The sequence below is a fragment of the Condylostylus longicornis genome, unplaced genomic scaffold (assembly GCF_029603195.1).
Source record: "Condylostylus longicornis isolate FDR11 unplaced genomic scaffold, ASM2960319v2 ptg000135l, whole genome shotgun sequence".
Taxonomy (NCBI): Eukaryota; Metazoa; Arthropoda; class Insecta; order Diptera; family Dolichopodidae; genus Condylostylus; species Condylostylus longicornis.
In genome coordinates, this window is record NW_026578103.1 from 5,235,968 (window position 1) to 5,257,945 (window position 21,978).

General features: G+C 25.9%; 1 protein-coding gene across 2 annotated transcripts; it reads right to left on the reverse strand.

The window, feature by feature from the left end:
- Positions 1-4,050: 4,050 nt before the first annotated feature.
- On the reverse strand, positions 4,051-21,701 carry LOC129614977 (probable chitinase 10). 2 transcript variants are annotated; one of them, XM_055529975.1, is made up of 32 exons: positions 21,568-21,701; positions 19,366-19,423; positions 14,372-14,551; positions 13,993-14,308; positions 13,761-13,923; positions 13,504-13,686; positions 13,149-13,417; positions 13,013-13,092; positions 12,767-12,946; positions 12,415-12,700; positions 12,167-12,359; positions 11,823-12,014; positions 11,493-11,755; positions 11,083-11,420; positions 10,729-11,017; positions 10,480-10,669; positions 10,216-10,401; positions 9,876-10,141; positions 8,541-8,701; positions 8,286-8,471; positions 7,915-8,227; positions 7,642-7,834; positions 7,392-7,577; positions 7,077-7,339; positions 6,639-6,991; positions 6,222-6,522; positions 5,921-6,113; positions 5,662-5,847; positions 5,303-5,577; positions 5,142-5,230; positions 4,856-5,081; positions 4,051-4,789 (listed from the first exon to the last, which is right to left on the reverse strand). In XM_055529975.1, exons 1-32 carry the CDS (start codon positions 21,574-21,576, stop codon positions 4,159-4,161), a joined length of 7,197 nt encoding a protein of 2,398 aa, XP_055385950.1. In that variant the 5' UTR covers positions 21,577-21,701; the 3' UTR covers positions 4,051-4,158. The 2 variants fall into 2 exon arrangements, with proteins under 2 accessions (XP_055385950.1, XP_055385952.1); XM_055529977.1 differs by lacking the exons at positions 4,051-4,789; positions 4,856-5,081; positions 5,142-5,230; positions 5,303-5,577 and having other exon boundaries at positions 5,741-5,872.
- Positions 21,702-21,978: the final 277 nt, after the last annotated feature.

Consider the following 21,978-nt stretch of genomic DNA (forward strand, 5'->3'; position numbering starts at 1 on the left):
TCAATAAACTTTCGTAACTTTGACATGCAATTTCCCATTTCCATACATATAATTAAAAACTATATATGAAAAATTTTTTAACAAAAGTGTTAGTTAAATTTTCTCTCTTTCACTATAGTAACACTCCCCAAAACTAATACACATGTATATTAAAGGAAATAAAAAGAGAAAGTATGAATAGGTATACGCAATGTTGGTCTACGATAAATGAATAAAAAGTGAAAGTATAAGAATAATAATAACAAAACATTTCAATTTATAAAGCTTGAATGTCCTTGGCAAGGCAAAGCAAGAGATTATAGAAACCATTTAAATGTGCATTTGTTGTCTTTGTCTGACTTTCACTTTCACATAAAATTTGGATTTTTGATTTTCATTTTTTTTTTTCTTTTTAATATGAGTTTGTAAAATGGAACGGAACTCAACTACTATAGTGATATTTTTTATTTTGATAATTTTTTTTCTATAAATATACGTGGTTGTATGTATGTATATTGTATAATGCAGTATACATAAAAATGTATGTATATAAATATAAATAATAATCATAAATATTGTATAGTACATGCATGTTATGTATGTAACATTTTATGTTTTTAATAATAGAAAAAAAGTGCACGAATAATAAAAAATTTTGCATATTTTTTTGTTGAAGGGATAGGGTATAACAGAAGAATATAGGGTATGAATTCGAATGTGCAACTTATACATGTGTATAAAATGCGTGCTTACATATACAAATATAATTTTCTATGCAGCATTGTACAAAAACTTTCATTATAAGTAAATAGAGAGCAAAAATATAAAGAAAAAGAAAATTGAAACGAAAAAAATTAACATAAAAATCAAAAGTTCTGGGAAAATTTCTTTCTGTACGCATAAAATATTTATATATATGCACAAATAACAGTTTTGAATTATTTTCAATTTAAAATCTTTTATTGATGTAAGTTCGAACAATTAACTCCAGACAAACGGAACCAAACCATAAGAATAGATGTTTAATCCCAAACATAATTACAAGATTAGATTTTTTCAGAATCAAATTTTACAATTTGAGAGGAAGAGAGGAGAACTTATAGGAGTTGTTCCGAGTTGGTTAAAGTAAACCAGATTGAAAAAAATTTGTCTATTACATATCCCTTACCGGTTCGAAGCTGTGGCATCGTATTGTTGGGAACATTTTTTCACAATTGATAGATCTACATAACGGTACATCTTTGATTAATTGGTAAATAAATGATTAATGTAATAGCTGTGATTAGTGAATAAATGATTGATGTTTTCGAATAATAACTGCCTAAACACGAAGTTGACTGTTAAAATATATGTATATGCGTAATAGTGACACAAAAATTGGACCTAAATTGTACTAGAATGAGATAAGCTACAGTTTAAACTATGAATTGTTCACTGTTTTACTTTATGTACATTGATGAATACATATACATATAAATATATATTATAAACATTACATTGCATCATAATTTTATTTAATTATATTTTTTTACTTTTTTTTGGTTTTTCCTACATTTTACATTGTACATATGTATAAATAAAATTTTATGTTCATTGTACAATTTAATATACAGGAAACGATCATATTATAATTTACCTATATTAGAAATAGATAATATGAAATGTAACTTATTTAATTGTATAATATATAATTTGTACATTAGGGTTTATATAATTTGTAAATAACAGTTCGAATAAGTGCAAAACAAAATTCAATACATTCATGTATATGTATATATCTCTGAAAATCTTTTAGCTAGCAGCAGTGGCGACAACATCATCAGCAACTTTAAAATGCTATTATGAATTTTTATTTATCATATATGTATAAATACATTTATATAAATTTAAGTTAGTTTAAGAAACCATTATTGTTTTTGATTTTCTAATATACGCATATTATATGTTATACACAAAATATATTGTTCATGAGAGCATTTCTTAATCAATTCATATAGGGTATGCATACATACTAACAAGTAAAGCTCATAATACTATGTATATACATAATGATATTATATGTGAATAAATTTCATTCTATATACAAAATCGGCGCCAGAAAGGATATTGCATAACTTTATGATATGTGTATACATTTACATACATATTTACATATTTTATTCTTAAAAACATGTTTACAAGCATTCATACACATCTACATATATTTTATTGTGCAAAGGATACATTTGTATTTCAATTTTAAAATCTTATACTTAACAAAAGCAAAATCCAAACATAAATTTATAAATGTGTACACATAACATACTTATAAATAATTCTATGAGAGAAATATGTTCTAGGAAAGATGGTAGAACCATATATGTATATACATATATACATCAGGTGCATATTATATAATATATAATTACTCGTATAATATAATATTTATATATAGGATTTTATTGTAAGTATATAAAGTATTGTAGAAAGTGAATGTGAGGGCGGATATTATTTGACATATATATTAAAATTTAGATTTATTCTCTCTTTATTTTATTTTGTGATGATTTAAGGTGATTTTTATATTATTATTTTATATATAGATATATAATTGTAATATATTTATGTATATAAAATAATTTTACTGATATTTAAGCAAACCTAATGTACGCAGAGCATCTTCTTCAGTATATATACATAAATAGGTTGAAGTTAAAGGTATACGAGAAAATAATTTATAATTTTACATAAATGTTGTAATCATGTTGAAGTTTTTCGAAATTTATGAAAAAATTTATATGTATACAAGTATTAAACAAGCTACATATATCAAATCTATACATGTATATACAACATATAAATGTATATTCATAAATAGTACTGCAAGTTTTCTTATTTTTTACAAAATCCTATTGAAATATCAGATTCTGTATTATAGCCCTTAAATATATGTATATAGGTATATGTACTTCAAACATACATTTTATATATAGGAAATATAGGGATAATATAACAGAATGGCATAAAAAAATGGAAAAAAAAATAAAATAAAATGTTACATTTTCGATTTCAATAGAGTGTAAAATTAGATCAAGAGAAATTTTACAGATGATACCGTAAAAAGTTATTGATGCAAAATTATTATAGAATAATATTTCTATATGATTCAATTATTTGTAATTCAAATCCAGTACATTATGTATATATACATAAGCATGTTTAAATAAATATAAATTATGTACATCTTACTTTTCTTTAATACATTCTTTAACACATTTCCAAAAAAAAGAGACAAAATCACAGCAAACATTTTTTATATATACATACTCGTACTTTTATTCAAATTTAACTAAAATTAAAATTGTATTAAATTAAAATTAAAATAAATCGAAAATAAAATAAAAATTCAAAATTTTAAATATATGTAAGCATTCAACTCCCATTCTGTATACCAAGTTTCGAATTGATTATAAAAATATTACGCATGCAACACCAGAAGAAAATCTAGATTTCCTTCTTTTTTGTACAGTACATTCCCTTGATGAATATTGTTTTAAAATGTTCGAATATTTATATTTACATGTACATATATAATTAATAATATTGTGTATTTTTCGGCAAAACAAGCTGCTTAACCAAATTGAATACAGAAACCAAACTAAATACATTTTTATTACATTATTTTGTTGCACACTAAAGAAGTAAAAAATGGAATTTTAAGGAAAAATTGTGCCAAGACAATCTTGGAATATATGTAGTTGTTAATTGATTTGTTAGGATTTATATAAAGTTCATATAAAATTAAGTTTTTCATTAATTATCTAAATTGCGAACTGACTTTCCATAATACCCCACTATTTTTAGATATACGAGTATACATATATACATAAAGAATATGACGAATCGGAAAATATATACTTGTTACAAAAAATTATACACTAATTTTACGTTCTGCCAGTTGCACTAAACATTCCAAATACATAATAGTATCTTAGAAGTGTGATCTAGATCTTGAATAAAATTTATTAATATTTTATGCTATGCTACAAGTTTTTAGTTTTAAAATACAAATATTTTTATGAATGTAAAAAATTCTTTTCTTTATTTAAAATTTTAAAAAATGTATTTACTATTATATATATTATTATAAAATTGTACACATATTTTATATACTTATATTATTAATAATGCTGAACAATATTATGAATGAGCTTTGTTGATTACTTGGACGGGTGCAAATAAAATGTATGGTTGATCTTGTGTGTTATGCTTTATGTGTTGTTTTAAAACATCGTTTGCCGTCCTTTCATCCGTTATAGGTTGGCCGTAATTATGAATATGTAATTCTTTTATTTGATAAATATGATCAGTATGTGACACTAACTTATTTGCATTGCCTTGATCAGTTTTTGACGGAACTTCAAATTGTGTTTGAATAACTCCGTTGCTATTCTCATTGACTTTAATTTGGGTTTTTAATGTAAACTTTTTATTTTCAGTATTTGTTATTGTGGAAGGTTTAGAAGCTGGTAAAAAACTTTCATTTGGTGTCATAGGCGCAGTACTCATTGAATGTGGAATTTTTGAATCGCTAGAACTTGAGGAAAACACTTTTAGAAATTCTTCAAATTTTTTAAAACCTCCAGAATTTTCAATTAGTCGTAAAAGACGATTGATATTATTGCTGTCTTGTTCCTGATTCATAGAACCATTTTCTGTTTGAATTATAGGATTCGACATAGTTGAAGTTGTTGAAGTTTCTGCTACTGTAGTAACACTTGATTGTAATATATTTTCTGTTCTTAGCTTACTATCATTTGCAGACCCAACGCTATTAAATAGACGTAGTATAATATTAGTAAATAAATAACAATAAAAAAACTGAAATTCAACATACGTTGGCATAATATCACCATCTTTATTTTGTTCAGGACAGTTTTCTTCTGTATCTAAAAAAGTGCAGTCACCTTTTTCACTACTAAAATAAGCTCCATCAGCACAAGGCAGCAAATTTGATTCAATACCCAGTCCTACTTCATACAGGTCGATACAAGCGTAATAGGATCTGCAGTCTCTTGGGTTTGCGAATAAACCAATGCTTGAACACTTAAAAAGATTAGGATCTGAAAAATAATTAAAATTTAATTAGTTAAAAATTAAAACATTGTAATTTGACCAGCTACCAGTTATAGTAGTAGGTGAAACAACAAATCGCTCAGTTGATGTAGAACTGGCAATGAGATCTGATGAAGCCGAAGTTGAAGCGGAAAAGCTGATTTAAAAAAAAAGGTATTCAGCATTAGTTGACAGTTAAAATTTAGCATTTAATTGCTAAGATTTTTACCTCAATTTTGATAATAAAGCTCTTTTGCCTGTTTGTATTAAAGCATTTGGTTCTCTATCACCGCAAAGACCCCTAAAATCATCTTGATCAACAGACCAGAACATTAAACCTCCTAAACCATTGTCAGCGACATATTCTGCTTTCATTCGTACCATTTCTTCATCATCATAAGCTACCCAACGAGTTCCTTTAATTGCATATGGGCCCATTGTTCGCGGTTCAACTTGTACAATTTTCCATTGAGCCTCAGGGTCATTTAATATCTTTTGACATATCTAAAAAAAATATATACGTTGGAAATTTTTCCATTGCAAAAATTAAATTAAATGTTCATAATTAATAAAACGTTCAATTATTACCTCATAAAAAGCTAAAATACCCGGAGCTCCTGTTAATTCACCTGGAACCCCAGGACCTACAGCTGGTGAATTAACACCACTTAAATTTTCATCCTCTAACGTATATGATACCCCATAAGTTGGTATGCCAACAACAAGTTTGCTTCTATCTATTCCAGCTTCTATGTAATTATAGACGGATGCATTCTAACGCATAAAAAAATTAAAAATGCTGTAGATGAAAATATGTAGTAACCCTTAACTTAGTGTTATAACTTACGACATTGTTTTCCGATTCATCTATTCCCTTTAAAGCGAATAGCGGGGCATGATGATTGACTTTCGATTCGGTTGAAATATGGTAATTATAGCTCACTAAATTAAACCAATCTACGAAATCATTCATTTTAGCAATATCGTACCCTCTTTCCAAATTTCTTTTATCCTTTGGTATTGTAATTGACAATAGTAGCCTTAAACAAATAAGTTATATATCATTTTCATAGTAGGAAAGCTGCATAGTTTCAAAATTAAGACCTATAGTAATTTTGACATTTCTAACTAAACTTAATTAAACTTACGGTTGAGAATTCATTTCTATAGAATCTTCTAAAAATTTTGATTTAATTTCTTTTAAAAATTGGGCAAAATTTTCTTTGTCATCCGAAGCTTCACCCGGAAATTGCCAATCAATGTCAACACCATCGAAATTATTTATTTTTATGAAGTCTATAAGATTACTAATAAATTCTTGACGACGTTCAGGATCTTTAACTAAATTTGAATAGTTCGACTCTGTTGTATTTGGTCTTTGGTTTATCGAAATTAAAGTTTTCACTTGAGGATTTTTTGATTTTATTTTGTTGAAATCAAGGTAAAATGCTGTAAATTAAAAGAACTTCATTATGATAGTAACTTTTTTAATTTGATTTTGCACAATTTTATTGGTATATAATATGGTGCATATTATTTAAAAAAATTTGAAAATAACAACTTACTCTGATCGGCATCTGCAGGATCTGAAGGTGCAACAGTGTTATTAACTAAATTTGCAAATGCATATATTAAATGAGTGCAAAGGTCTGGTAAAATAAATGAAGCATCGAACTTAGCTACACCTGTTCGATATCTACTCCAATTTGGTGCATAACACACTATTCTATTTCTTATTTCTTCCAAATCATTATTGCTTTCAGAAGTGAGATCTACTATTTGATTATTTATAGTAGGAGGAGCATTCAAATTACTGTCTGTAATTCCAGGTGAACTAATTGTTGTAATTTCAAAGGTGATAGGAATATTACTTGTTGGAGTCATTGCATTATTGGTTGAAGGTTTTAAATTTCCAAAACTGTTATAAATAAATAATGAATTTTATTAACTTTATTGTTATAATTGAATTTAATCAATTTTAAGTTATATTTCTCTTTGTTTACCCTAATCGTTCATTAAGTGCATCTTTTGCTGTACTTATTAATAAATTTGCTTTTCCAGTGCATGATCCAACAAAATCATCTTGATCTACAGTCCAAAACATCATGCCACCTAATCCCATGAGTGCTACATATTCAGCTTTTCTGCTTACCATATCTTCATCATCATATGCCACCCAATTCTTGTCGTTGTATGCATAAGGACCAACCAAGTCTGATTGATTGCTTACAATAAACCAACCTTCGGCATTTATATTTTGGCATATCTATAAAGAACGTTTGAAGGTCTTATCACACAGGATAAAAATAATTCTTCACCTCATAAAAAGCTAAACTGCCATTCAATTGAGTAAATCTTCCAGGTATTCCAAAACCAGATGCAAGTGCTCCATAATTTGTCATTGAAGAATCTGCCAAAGTAAATGTTCGGCCATAGGTTGGTATACCAATCACAATTTTATCACGATCAACACCTAATTCAATATAAGTTGCAACTGTAGAATTCTGTGTAAAAATATCTTTTAATTTGAATAATTTGACAAAAATGTATGGAAATTAGTGAACTTACAATATTTCTATTCGCTGATGATATTCCTTCATATGCATATAATGGGGAATGGTGATTTACAACTGGTTTTGAAGAAAGCACATAATCATACGTTAGCAAATTGAACCAATCTACGTTTTCATTTAATTTTGGGATATCATAGCCAGTGCTTATAATTTGTTCATCAAATGGTACTGTCACTGTAATGATATAACTATAAAACAAAGTATTATTTTAAATCAACAAATTTAAAAGTAAAATTTATAATTAACAAATTTATTGTAAAAATCTTACGGTAAACGTCCCGCCAACAAAATATCTTCACTAAATGTCAACCGTAGTTGCTCTACCAAACTTGCAAAATTTTCTTTATCATCTGCAGTACCTCTTTCATCACCTGGATGTAACCAAACAATGTCTATACCATCAAAATTGTATTGTTTTATAAAATTTAATACGTTTTCAGCAAAAATAAGTCTTTGTTCTGGATCAGACACAAGTGATGAAAATTTTGATAAGGTCTCATTACTTGGGCTTTCTGATATGCTTATCAAGGTTTTTAAGTTTCTATTTTTGTTTTTAAGATCTGTAAACATTTTGTAACCATCTAGAAAATATTGATAAATATTAAGTAGTTTAAATAAAATTTTTGGTTAAATTATTACCGTTATTTATATCAACGAACTCATCAGCAGGTATTACAGTATTATTCTCTATTTTAGCAAAGTAATAATTAAGATGAGTACAAAGATTTGGATCAAGATTTCTTTCATTTGGAATAAATCTCGCTGTTCCTGACCTATAGTAACTCCAATTTGTAACATAACATACAATTCTGTTATTAATTTTTCCTATAAAAATTCACTTTGTTACTGTAAAACCATAAAATTTATCATTAATAATTAAAAAATATAATGCACCTTCCACATTTATGTTATCTTGATAGTTACTTAAAACTAAATTTGAATTGATTTGTGTTGTAGTTCCCAAAGTCGTTGTTGAAATTGTAGTTGAAGTTGATTTTGTTGTTCTAATAGTTGGTGGCTCTGTCACTCTTATAATAGATGTTTCACCAGCAATTCTGCCAAGTGTTTAAAAAATGAAGGATTGGATTTAAATACAAAATAATTAATGAGACGAAATTAAGAAGTTTAATTAAAAAAACCTGTAATAAATTTTTGTTGTAGTTTTAGCAAGAACTAAAGCAAATAAACAAGAGCAAAATATCAATTTAAAAAATTATGTGACATTCAAACTGCCTTTCGCATAATTTATTCAATAATTTTTGCAAATATTTCTGTTAGTCTGGTTCTAAATTAATTGCTAACATAATATAACATAAACGAAAAATATCTCTCCGCATATTAATTATTTTTTAGCATCCAATTACCGGGGCTCAATTTATCAGCCAACCAATTTACCAGACAATCATTTCACCTTCAAATATTGAAAATTTGGTTTCTGTTTTTCTTTTAATGCAAAATTCATTCTAAAACTGATAAACTTAAATATTGAACTAAACATATAAAAAAATTAAAAAAGGTCTCTATTTATTGTATTGAGTCAACCGGCACATATGAGGTCCAAAACAAATTTTTAATAATGTAAAAACTTCGATATAAAAAATAACAACCTCCTGAAATATCAATAAAGCTAATTTTGTCATAGAATTTAATCATATCTTGAAGGAATAACATATTGAGAATCGGTTATCAGGAGATCAGGTTATTACGTTAGAAAGGAGATCAGATAGTAGCCTTACGAAATGATTAATTAATCCAGTAACTAAAACTAATTCGAACTAAGATTAATAAATGGAAAATATAAGCACCGTAATTTTTACAAGTTTTTTAAAGCTAAAAATGCTTATTTGGTAGAAAAATTTTGGCTTTGGAGTTACCTTTTGTTTCCATTGTATAAAAATGTTATAGTCAAATTAAATTATAATAATAAAATTTATCACTTAATTATGAATTAAAAGTAAAAGAGAAAAGCAAAATGAACTTATAGCAGAAAAGAAAATTGAATACACATAGTCATAATAAATTTAAAGTAAAGAAAGCAAATAAAAATACATTTTGTTAAATAAAAAGATTTTAGTTTTAGTTTTTGAAAATTGTACTAGTTTAGTTAAAATATAGGCATGTTGATATTTGTTTTTCTGTATTAATAAAAATTATATAATTATAAAAGAAAGTGGAAACAACAAAAATATTAGAAAAAAATGCAATTCGCATACTTTAAAACAAAATTACCCGAGTTTTTCGTCAAGCCTAGTTTTCGCTGCCCGTATCAAAGTAAATGGGTTACTACTACAAATACCGCGGAAATCATCTTGATCTATAGACCAAAATGCTAGTCCCCCAAATCCATTATCAGCAACGTAATCTGCTTTAATTTTCATCATGTTTTCATCATCAAATGACACCCATTGGTCTTCTTTAATAACTACTGGTCCAACTAAATCTGCATATGGTTGATATGTTTCCCACTCCGGATCTTTCAACAAATTATCACAAATCTAGATTTATTAAGAGAAAAATTAAAGTATGTATGCGAGAAAACATAGAAATATAAACTACATCCTTTACTTACTTCAAAATATGCTAAACTTCCATTAGTTTTAGTAAGCATTCCCATTCTTCCGGCCCCTATTGAAGAAGCTCCAAAATTTTTTTGCAGAGTACTACGCAAAGTAAAAGTACGACCATATGTAGGTATGGTAAGAACCAATTTGTTCCTCTCTGCTCCCGCATTTAAGTATTCGTTCATGGTAAAGTTCTAATACAACGTTAATTTTATACTTTTTTTTATGTTGCAATATAAGACTAAAATAAAAATTAATTATCATTAACTTACAACATTAAATTCATCAAGTGGTTGTTCGGGCAGAGAATACAAAGCAGCAGCGTGATTAACTTGGGGTTCTGTAGCAGCATGATAATTATAAGTCAAAACGTTAAACCAATCAACATAGTCGTTTAGTCTAGCTACATCAAACCCTTGCATTTCTTCTTTTTTCCCAGGCAATGCTATTGTTAACAATAATCTGAAAATTTATTATTCTGTATATAAAAATTAAAAGAAAGCATAGCAAAAAATACTTACGGTTGTTGAAATCCTGTATTAGATTCTTGATTGAATTTTTCGGAAATTTCTTCAATAAATTTTACGAAAGAATTTCTTTCATTCAATTTTAAATTTTTCCAAACGATATCAATTCCATCAAAATTATATTCTTTCAAAAATTCCAAAGTACTTGAAATGAATTCTTGACGACTTTTTCTTTCTGATAATAGTGAAGCAAATAATGAATTTTTATCAGTAAACCTTATTCCTATTAATGTACGCAAATTTGAGTTCAACTTCTTTAAATTATTTAACTGATCATATCCTCCTACAAAATTAGTAACACGTTAGTTAGGATATTATTGTGTTTTCTTTTGTATTTAATTAATTTACCAAATGTGATGTCTAAGTGAGAATCAGTTGGTTCTAATTTATTATTTTCTCCTAATTTAGCATAAGCGTATATAATATGTGTACAAAGATTTGGATCGATGAAATTTTGTAAAAATCTTGCCGCACCAGTTCTATAAACACTCCAATTAGTTGTATAGCATACAATTCTATCGTTTCTAAATGAATTTTCTTCTGCTCTATCTTTAGAAATTGATGCGGAAGTTAATGAATTATTAGTTATGATTATTTGTGCAGTGCCCTCCGGCAAAGCTGTCGCTTTCACAGGTTGTGTTTCTATGAGGGCTGTTGTAGTAGAGATTGTATTCAGACTGCCTAAACTAAGGATTTCAGTTAGTAAATTAATTACATACTTACATTAACTTATATATAATTTGAAATATTTTGCTTACTTTAATTTGTTTAATAAAGCTGTTTTTGCTGTTTGAATCAATATATTTGGACCTGTTCCACATATTCCCCTAAAATCATCTTGATCGACTGTCCAAAACATTACACCTCCCAACCCCATATCAGCTACATATTCCGCTTTTGTTTTAACCATTATTTCGTCATCATATGCGACCCAATCTTTATCATTTACAATATAAGGGCCAACTTTGCCTGGATAACTTCTTATAAGCTGCCAATTTGAAGTAAGCTGTAATCCACAAATCTGCAATATAATTTAAACATTATTAAAGTTAAATGAGATAATATAAAAATTAAGAACACAAATATACTTGAAAATATGAAAGATAAACGCTATTGCTAATGTTTGTAAACTTTCCTGGATCACCAGGCCCTTCTGCAGCTGCTCCATAATTTGTCTCTCGTGCATCTTTTAAAGTAAATGTTATTCCATATGTTGGAATACCCACTACTAACAGGGTTCGGTCAATTCCAGATTCCAAATATTTAGTAACAGTAGAGTTCTTTTATTAAAACAAAAGAAAAAAATTCTTTTAACCCCAAGTTTTCATTTACTATTCATTTAATATAAATTATACAATTTCACTGTTTAAAAATAAAAATTACAACAAAATCGTTCAAAAATTTTAATTTAACTTTTAAACGAATCTCTTACTATATTATTTTTATCGTCTGGCAGTGTATCAATTGGATATAAAGGAGCATGATGATTAACTACGGTGTCGTTAGGTGTAGAGTAATCATAACTTAATAAATTATACCAATCAACTAAATCATTTAATTTCGGCAAATCATAACCTGGATCTACAAACTCAGTTTCAGATGGAATGGTAATTGAAATAAATTTGCTAAAATTATTTTAAAATTAAAAATTATCTGATAAACAACCAAAATGTTACTTACGGTTTAATACGGCCAGGAGTTTTATTCTCTTCAATAAATCTCGTTCTTATTTCATTTAGTAATTGAACAAAATTTTGCTTATCTTCAACGTCAGGATATTTCCAGATTAAGTCCATGCCATCAAACATATGCGTTTTTAAATGAATCACAATATTATCAATCAATTTTTTACGTCGTCCCGGATCGTTAATTACTTGAGAAAATTGTTTTTCAATAACTCTAATTCCAAGTAACAATTTTAGATTCTCATTAGATGAACGTAATCTTAAAAACTTAGAGTATCCACCTATAATTCATAAATATTTTTATTATTTAATTATTGTTTTCTTTATTTGCATAAAAGTTTTTTTACCTAACGTTATATCAGCATTTTCATCCGCAAATTGAATGGTTTCATTATATACATAAGCATATGCATATATTAAGTGTGTGCATAAATTTGGATCAAATTGTAGGAGATCGAATCTAGCTGGACCAGTTCTATAAACACTCCAGCTTGTTGCGTAACAAACCACTCTATCTCTAGAAATTTCTATGAATAAATTTTTAAATATATAAGTAAAATATGTTTTTTTAAGGTTTTTCTAAGAAGTTATACCATTTCCAGTACGTGTTAGTGAATTTGAAGTTGCAGTATCTTCAACATTTTGAGGTTCCGCCGACCTACTACTTCTTAAACTAAATACAAAACACAATTTTTTAAATTAAAATTTTTTCGATATATATTGCCTTACTTTAGCTTCTGCAATAAAATCTTTTTAGCTATATTAATTAATGGATAAGATTGATTTATGCAAGATCCATCAAAATCTTCTTGATTGATTGTCCAAAATGATATTCCACTTAAATTACGATCCACCACACTTTCTACTTTATCTCTTATGGTACTTGCATCATTGAAAACAATTAATTTATTTTGATTTATAGCGAAACTTCTAGTAAAAGAGCCAAAATTTTCTCTAAAAAGTGTCCATTCTGGATTGTTTTTAATATTCTTACATATCTGAAAACGACGAAAAAAACGAAAACAAAGGTAAGCTTTTTGAAATTAAAATATTTTTCTGCAGTAAATTATTAAGAAATACTCACTTCAGAATAAGATAAAATCCCAGTACTTTCACCAAATTGGAAAATGTTAAATGGATTTTTCAAAAGACCTTCCTGCCCAAAATTATTTTCACTAATTTCTTCCACATTAAACAATAAACCATATGTTGAAATCCCCAAAACGATTTTATCTCTGGTAACTCCGGCATTTAAATAATACTTAATCTGTTAATTCATTAAAATAATTTTGTTTGATAAATATTATTATTAAGTATTCGAATATCATTGAAAGCTCTTACTGGACTAATTATTTCTGTTTTATTATTTTCTAACAAAAATAATTCTTTAGAATCATAGCTCATCAAGTTAAACCAATCTACGTAACGATTGAGTTTAATTATGTCATAACCATGCTTAACATTTTCAGTGTTATATGGGACTCCAATTGAAATCAAATAATCTCTGAAATTTTAAAAATGAAGAGTTAGAAGAATACATTCCTTTTTTTGTGTTTTCAAATTGATGTCTTACGCGTTAAGTTTCCTTTTTCTTGAATCTTCTGTAAATTCTCTTCGCAAGCTTCGTAAAAATTTTTCATAATTTTTTTTGTCGCATTGTCGCTCATTCTCCTCATTTTTTAATCCAGGATTTTGCCATACTATATCTATGCCATCAAAATTATATTGTTTAATAAAATTTAAAATATTTTTAGCTAAACTTTTATGTAGATGACTCGATCTCAATATTTTCGAAAATTGTAATTTTTCTTCGTTTGAATCTTGAATTGATATTATTGTTTTTAAATTTGGATTTTGATTTTTCAATTTTGTAAAATTTAAATATCCACCTAAAATATAATAAATTATCAAAAGTTATTATTATCACATTTTATATTAATTGAAAATATTACCATTGTCTATATCAATAGTTTTATTTAAAGGGAATAAATCATCTTCAGTTAAAACAGCGTGAGAATAAATTAAATGAGTGCACAGATTAACATCAATTATATTTAGATTTAAGTTTAGAACGTTTTTTGTCTGTACATCGCTGTTGTTGAAATAGCAAACAATTTTCTTTTCTTCAGCATCTGCAAATAAGTTTTGATATACATACATATGTATACATATGTATAATTAATATATTTCCAAGTATAAATTGAATTTTTCAAAAAATTAAAATTTTTTAATTATTGTATATCACATAAAATTGGCATACTTGATTCATATATCACTTATATATATATGTATATATACATATATTGATTTTCATGAAAAATGCTAAATATTTTAATAAAATTATTTAATATTAATAGTTGTCTTAATTGGTATACAAAGTCGTATAACTTTTCCAACACGATTACCCGTTTTTCGAATTGGAAAAATGCATTTTTTCTCAAAATATCTTAAAAAAATCTGATGTGGTCAGCACATAACCGACCGCAATATGTATTGTCTATAGTTAAGTGAAAGTGCTACAGAATATTATAAAAATGTCTGTTAAATACTTCTTTCCAATTCCACAGACCGACAGGTTTCTAAAAATAGTTTATTTACACTTCCCTACTATGGAGAAGTGCATTCACCGAAAACTCGATATGCAAAATTTGTTGCCATCACATAACCTACCTATTGTTTACACAATACGGTCGGTTAAAATGTGAATGAAAGGTGACAAGACTCATGTCTATAGACATGAGTCTATAGAAATGAGTCTAAGTATACTTAGTACAAAACGAAATACGCAAAACAAATCAATTTTTCTCGCTCGAAAATTACATTCTATATTATGCAAATAAACACTCACTCAGTTACTTCAGAATAAAAGTGATGTACAAAATCAGGTAATCAGAATTGTACATTACTGTTTTAACATCTTTTCTTTGTGAATTCTAAGTAAATTCATTATTGTCATGTTGAATATTCAAGTGAAGAAATTGTAATATAATACTCGTATACATATCTACAAAAAATGTCAATAATTTAAACAAATCAGTAAGATTTAATAATTTTTATCTTAATTTAATTCCCTCATTGATAATACTGTACAGTTCTAATCGCGAGAAATTTCTGTGCTGGAATATCGAAAATACACATAATATCTATACGCATATATATAGAATCTTATATTGTATATTGTGTATATGATATTGTGTTTAGTAGTACATGTAAATGAACTATAATTATATTATATTAAGAATTACTAAGTTATTTTTATGTTTCAAAAAATAAAATTATCTATTATTACTTATTATAATAAATTTTACTTCATTTCATTGTGACTGAACTTGTTGTGATTCTTGATGATTGAAAACTCATAGAACTTAAAATAAATAAATTATTTATTTTAAATTTTATTCAACTAAAAACGATAGCTAACTGAAAAACATATCATTATTGAAATCAAATTATATGTGATTGTAATATGAATTGAGAAAATATTTATATTAACTCATTATTCCTGTACGAACGAATATTGGAAGGGTATTGTTAATCTATAATCTCAGATATAGCAAGCATATACCCATGCCTGTTCGTTTACATGTCTTGATGCGGTTTTGAAATGTCTGTTCGAGATATTTCAAAACCACATTCGGATGGGCTAATCAAATATTTGGAAATTTCTTATAGTAGTTACAGTACAAACCCTATCAAATTCCAAAAAAAATTTCATCATATCTCAGAAACAATAAACCCTACCCAAAATTTGCATAAAGGGATTTGTATTCAAACTTTGCATTAGGCCTAAAGAAATTTGGTTATAATGTGGTTGAATGTCGTTGACGTTAAAGCTGCCATACAACTCTAAAAATAATTTTGTTATATCTAGAGAGTTATAAATTATACACCATTCGAATATTGCAGTAAGCTGGTAAGATAATAGGACCATTATTTATTAATCTAAAAGTCCAAATTAAATTTAGTTGTGGTTGTATAATTTCTTACAATATTTGTTATATAACTTCAAAATTACTTCGGTCATATGTCGGAAACTAAGGTAACAATTTTTGAATTTTTAAGTCTACTGATAGATTACAGTTGTGCAAGTACTACTATAGCTACAAAACTACTCCACAAACAATTTGAAGGTCTATAACAAGTTTAATAAAAGGACTAACATTTTAACAAAAAGTATAAACCAGAAATATAGACAGCATTATACACGTATCACAAAGTTGACATGGTCAACTCTATTTTTTCTCGTTATATAACAAATTTACTATGTAATTGTTATAAAATTCCTTATTTAACTTTATAAATAAAATATTAAAACTGTCAAAAGAAGACAAAACTGCCTAAACCAGAATTAATAGTTCAAGTTAGTTAGTTAAAAATAATTCTTGAAAAAATTAACAAAAACGAACATTTTGATTAACATTTTTTGAAATTATTTGATATAACAACAATAGCACATTTCTCAATCTAAAGCAGATTTTTGAAATCATATATACTATTTATTTAAATATAATAAAAAAATTTCTTTAAAAAGTTTTTTCGCACTTAAATTTGAATACCTTAGCTTATGATGGAATCGAACTAAATTTTGATGCAATATATTCGCATATATACTTACTACATGGGAAATCTGGTTTAAGTAGTTTACCCATTATTTGACCCACATCTAATAAAGGAATTATCTAATATTATTAGATTATAGTTCAAATTTAGTAAGGAATTTTGTGTTTTAACTAAGATTGTGTTTCCTTTTTCTTGTTTTTATTTTTAAAATTTCATGAATTCCAATGATGCACCCAGTAACGCTTTTATAAGTTCGATTAGCAAACCATTTCAATTTGGAAAATAAAATTTAATGTGTGATTGTCAAAAATAATGATTTAAAAGTAATCGAATCCACTATGAATTCAAGCATAAATATGATATTATAATCGATTAACCAGTTTAATTGAAATTTCCAATGACAATTTTTTAAATTCTCATTGAATTCAGAAATATTTAACAGCAAAGCATATGCAATATTTATCGTGATAATATTCTGGGATTTTTTATTGTTTTCAAAGTAAATTTATCCATTTAGAAAATATGCCGTGAAATAAATTTTTCAAAATTTAGAGCGACATTTTTATGACGTGAAGCAAAATTTTAAACCTGTGTATACAACATAAAATTTCTATTTCATTTATGTTAAAAATCGTTACGGAATTTTCAATAAACTGCAGGGCTTGAGTTCACATACATCAATGTGAACTCACACCATCAATCAATTACTAAATAAGTAAAATGTGCGCCAGATTAAGACAACCTGTCTTAAACATATGTATAATAAATGGCCAATGATAATGAAAATAAATGTTTTATCATATTCCTTTACCTTAATTTTAACTTAATATTTATATAGCATACGCGTACTTGAAAATAATACTTGTTTTAATTACGCATTTAATTACGCTTAAAAAAGAACTAGTTTTTGATAAATTTAAACTGATTCTGGTAAAACTATATTTAAACATTTTTTATTCCATTCGAAAATACAATTGCAGTTTTTTTGCTTCTATTCTTCATCTCCAATTATTGTTTAAAGTATGGTTTCTTCATACTACTGCCTAATAGGTCAATAAACTTAAAATTAATATATTTGTATGTATGCATGATTTACAATTTATTACTGGAGAGAAATGCGTATAAGAATTTAATTACCAATGTCGATGTCCTTGAAAAATCGAAAAAAAAAATTTCAGAAGAAACGAAAATATGCAAATCAAATAAATATAAATTTTTTAAATCCGGTTTGTTATAGCATAGAAAAAGGCAAAAACTCTTAAAAAATAAAAGTATAACAGATTTATGACAAAAATTTTGGAAAATCTGCCTAAGAAGAATAATATACTTATAAATAAAAAAAAATTTAACTACACTACGTATAAAAAGGATAAATGATCCTCAGAACTACTTCCCTTACGTTCTGTTAAATTTAGCTACAAGCACAATACTTGTCTTAAAATGAATGTCAAAATAAATGCAGTCAATATAAAAACAATTGACATTATTTGTATGTGCTTCTCTTTTCAAGTTCCATAAGTTTTCTGCGACTAAATCTCACATAAAACTTTTTCCTATACAAAAAAATAAAAAAAAATTATAATATTTTCTGCAACAGATTAAATAAAATTGAACCAAAATAATGGTTTCTAAGACTTTTTCCAAGAAAATGCTGTTTTTAAAAACAATCTCCTATCTACATCATTCAAATTACTTTCGTTTTTACTTTCATAAAATCAAATACATACAAGTGACATTTTTAAAACTTTGACTGGTTACAGCTTTTAGAGGGGAGGGGTAAGACACAAACTTTCTTTTGTAGACATAACTTTCTATATGCCGAACCCACGGACAGGAGGACAGAGTGAAACTTATACGAGTAACTACTTTTTTTCAACGTTTTTTTTTTTGGAAAAATTCTAAAAATTTGTTTTCAATCATAATCTAATCACCAGTTAAAAAATAGTACCTAATTTAACAGCCTGATAATTAAACCGAATTTTTTTAAATAAATATAAGTACATAAGTCTCGTTTATATTTTTAATCTGTATATGTTACGATTTGTTATCCCAGTTATAATTCCTTTTGGTTTAAGAATTAAAATAATTAGTAGTTGATTTGTTCACACACTAAGATAATTTTGTTGTGTGTTCATCAAATTAAATATACATATAACTATGTATACGTTTAGAAACAAAATTTACTTTTTCAAAAATTCTTAGATGAAAATTTGAAAATAAATAAAAAAGTTATTTCTATTTACTATTATAGTCATCAAAACCGTTTATAACATTTATTTGATTTTACTTTTTTTAGTTAAACTATACTTAAAACTATTGATGCACATGCGTTCATTTTATTATGCAAATGATATTGAAAACAAAAAATATTAAATTCTTTACTTACCAACAGGAATACCGTATAAAAAAATTATTAAAATGAAACCAAGTTTTGGTGTAGGAATCTTTAAATAATTCAAAAAAAAACATATTTAGTTGCATATTATAATAACATAATTAAATAAATATTTATTTATAAATTATAAATTAATCATAAAAATTATTGAATTATAAGATATGTAATTAAATTTCTTAGTATTATGTTAATTCAATTTATTATTAGTTTTATAAAATCACTTGTAATAATTATTAACAGTCATAAATTTTTTTAATTTACAGCCATTTTTTAATAAAACACTCAACTTTGTATGCTTGTATTTAAAATATTTTCAATACTCTGCAAGTATATTTGATAATATATAATTCATTTTGTGGATTAAAATATTGAAAAATATTTTATTTCACTTTTACTATATAGAAATTTATAGCTTGAGCAATATTTATAAATATTTATATATTGTATTTCTTGATCAGAAAATCAGAAATCCTCTAAAGAAACCATAAAAAATAAAAGCATTTTATAAAATGTAGTCAATCAAACCCATGATTTACGTTGTGAAGTACAATATTTCTTTTTAACAATTTAAGTTTCGAAGTATTTTTTATCGAAATCATAAGAAGACATGTCAGTTAGATCTTACCTAGACCACTAAAAATTGTTTTGAGATAATCCCTGAGAAATCATTATTTATTATCCGATAAATAAAAATGATTACATAAACAACTAAAATTAATTTTAAATAACTTTGAAAAACTTCATCATTATTTATTATTGTAAAGAATTTCCTTAATTTAATTGCAATCTGTACACTTCATAAAATTTTATTTCAATCATTATTTTAATTATTTTTTGAATATAATTATTTAAAAATCTAAAGCTTTTATTTATTAAAGTTTAATACTCATTTATGTATTTAAAAAAAATGACAAAAATTTATACCAATATTAAATTTATTATAAAAATAAGGAAAAACTGTTTGGAAATTGCCAAAAAATCAACAAAATATATATTATAGAAACTTGCATAGCATACATATGCTAATTACATAATGTATATCACCTCGTGTCAGTTATTACGGCAATAACAACCTTCTACAACAGAAAATTAACCGCGAAAACTAGTTATTATTTATTAATAAACATTTTAATAATTGAGTAAAATCCACTATATACCAGGTGTTTCGCATAACGTGGCAAATAATTTCAGCAATGATGTTTTGATCAATTTCCAGCAAAAAATTGTATGTGTGGGAGTTGGGGGGTTGCAGGTATACTCGTTTTCGAACTAGAGTCTCTTGAAAAAGAGGTTGATCAATTTGATTTGCACTATAGTTTTTGAGATAAGGTCAGAATTTTTGTTTTTTCTTTTGAATTTTTTTTTAAAACACGAAATTTCTCGAAAATTTGTCTATTTTTTTTTTTTTCTGTGTTTTCGATGCGTTGCAATAAGACGTAAAAGTTAACCCATCTAATATTTCTGTCTCTATCACTAACAGTTGTGCTAGAAAACGGGATATGCTTGAAAAAACGTGAAACGTTCATATTTCATAAATTTTATACAAATTCCTTATTATATACCAAACTAATTTCCTAAATTAGTTCCTGTATTTCGAGTTTTTTTAAAAATTCAAGAAAACTTCTAGTTTTAGCTCGAAAACAAGTGCATTTGCACACCCCTCCTCCAACCATACAATTTTTGCTGAAATCATCCCTGAAATAATTTGCCACCTTACGCGAAACACCCTGTATTTGTAAAATATACTAAAAAACATAATTTAAATGAGCGTAACTATTAAGTCAAGATTTATAATTTTTAACAAACTTAAATTTGTTTGTTATACATATACATATAAACATATTTATTTATATAAAAACTATCATTTTATATAAGTATCTCTTTGATAATTTAGTTTGTATTTTAATCTTTCAATATATTTCATAAACAGTTTTATATTAATATTTTTCTTAATGAACTTAATTAAATCTGATTTGGTAGAAAAGAAAAATAACATATGTAAAAACACTGATCGTGAAAATTTTTTAATATTATTTCTTATATAACACATTTTCACACCGTTATTAATCACTCATTAATAATGATTTATAAAATATTTTAAATTTTTTTTATATTCTTCATATTTATCATAAAATATTAGTAATTTTTTATATATTTTTTTTTAATCAATTATGTGAAAAATTTATTCTTTACTTTTCCCATTATGTTGCCGTTTTGTTATAATTAATTTAATTTTTTTTACAGATCTATTTTTAATTACTCAATCGAACATATTAAAAAATAAAAATAATTTAAGAGGAAATCGTTTTAAAATTTTTCTTTATTTTTCAATAACTTTATTCTTTAAACCATCAATAAAAACTGAAAAAAATTCTGAGCTTTATAAATTTTTTTATAATTTTTACTTGCTCACTTCACCTGTCACAAGTATGGTTTTTTCCCAAGGTGAGTAATAATCACAAAACAAAATACATAAAACATGCTAATAAGTTCAGCGATGATTCTTCTTAAGGAAATTCACAACAGAATAAAACAACTAAAAATAACTTGTTATAGCTTTATTATCACTCGATATCAAAACAGAGCGGCATAATAATACCATAA

Excerpts from the sequence above, each read along its gene's own strand:
- LOC129614977 (XM_055529975.1), bottom strand. Across the intron at positions 13,418-13,503 it reads GGATTTTATCTTATTCTGAA|ATATGTAAGAATATTAAAAA; the intron begins GTGAGTATTTCT and ends CGTCGTTTTCAG. Across the intron at positions 5,848-5,920 it reads ATGAATCGGAAAACAATGTC|AATGCATCCGTCTATAATTA; the intron begins GTAAGTTATAAC and ends TTTATGCGTTAG.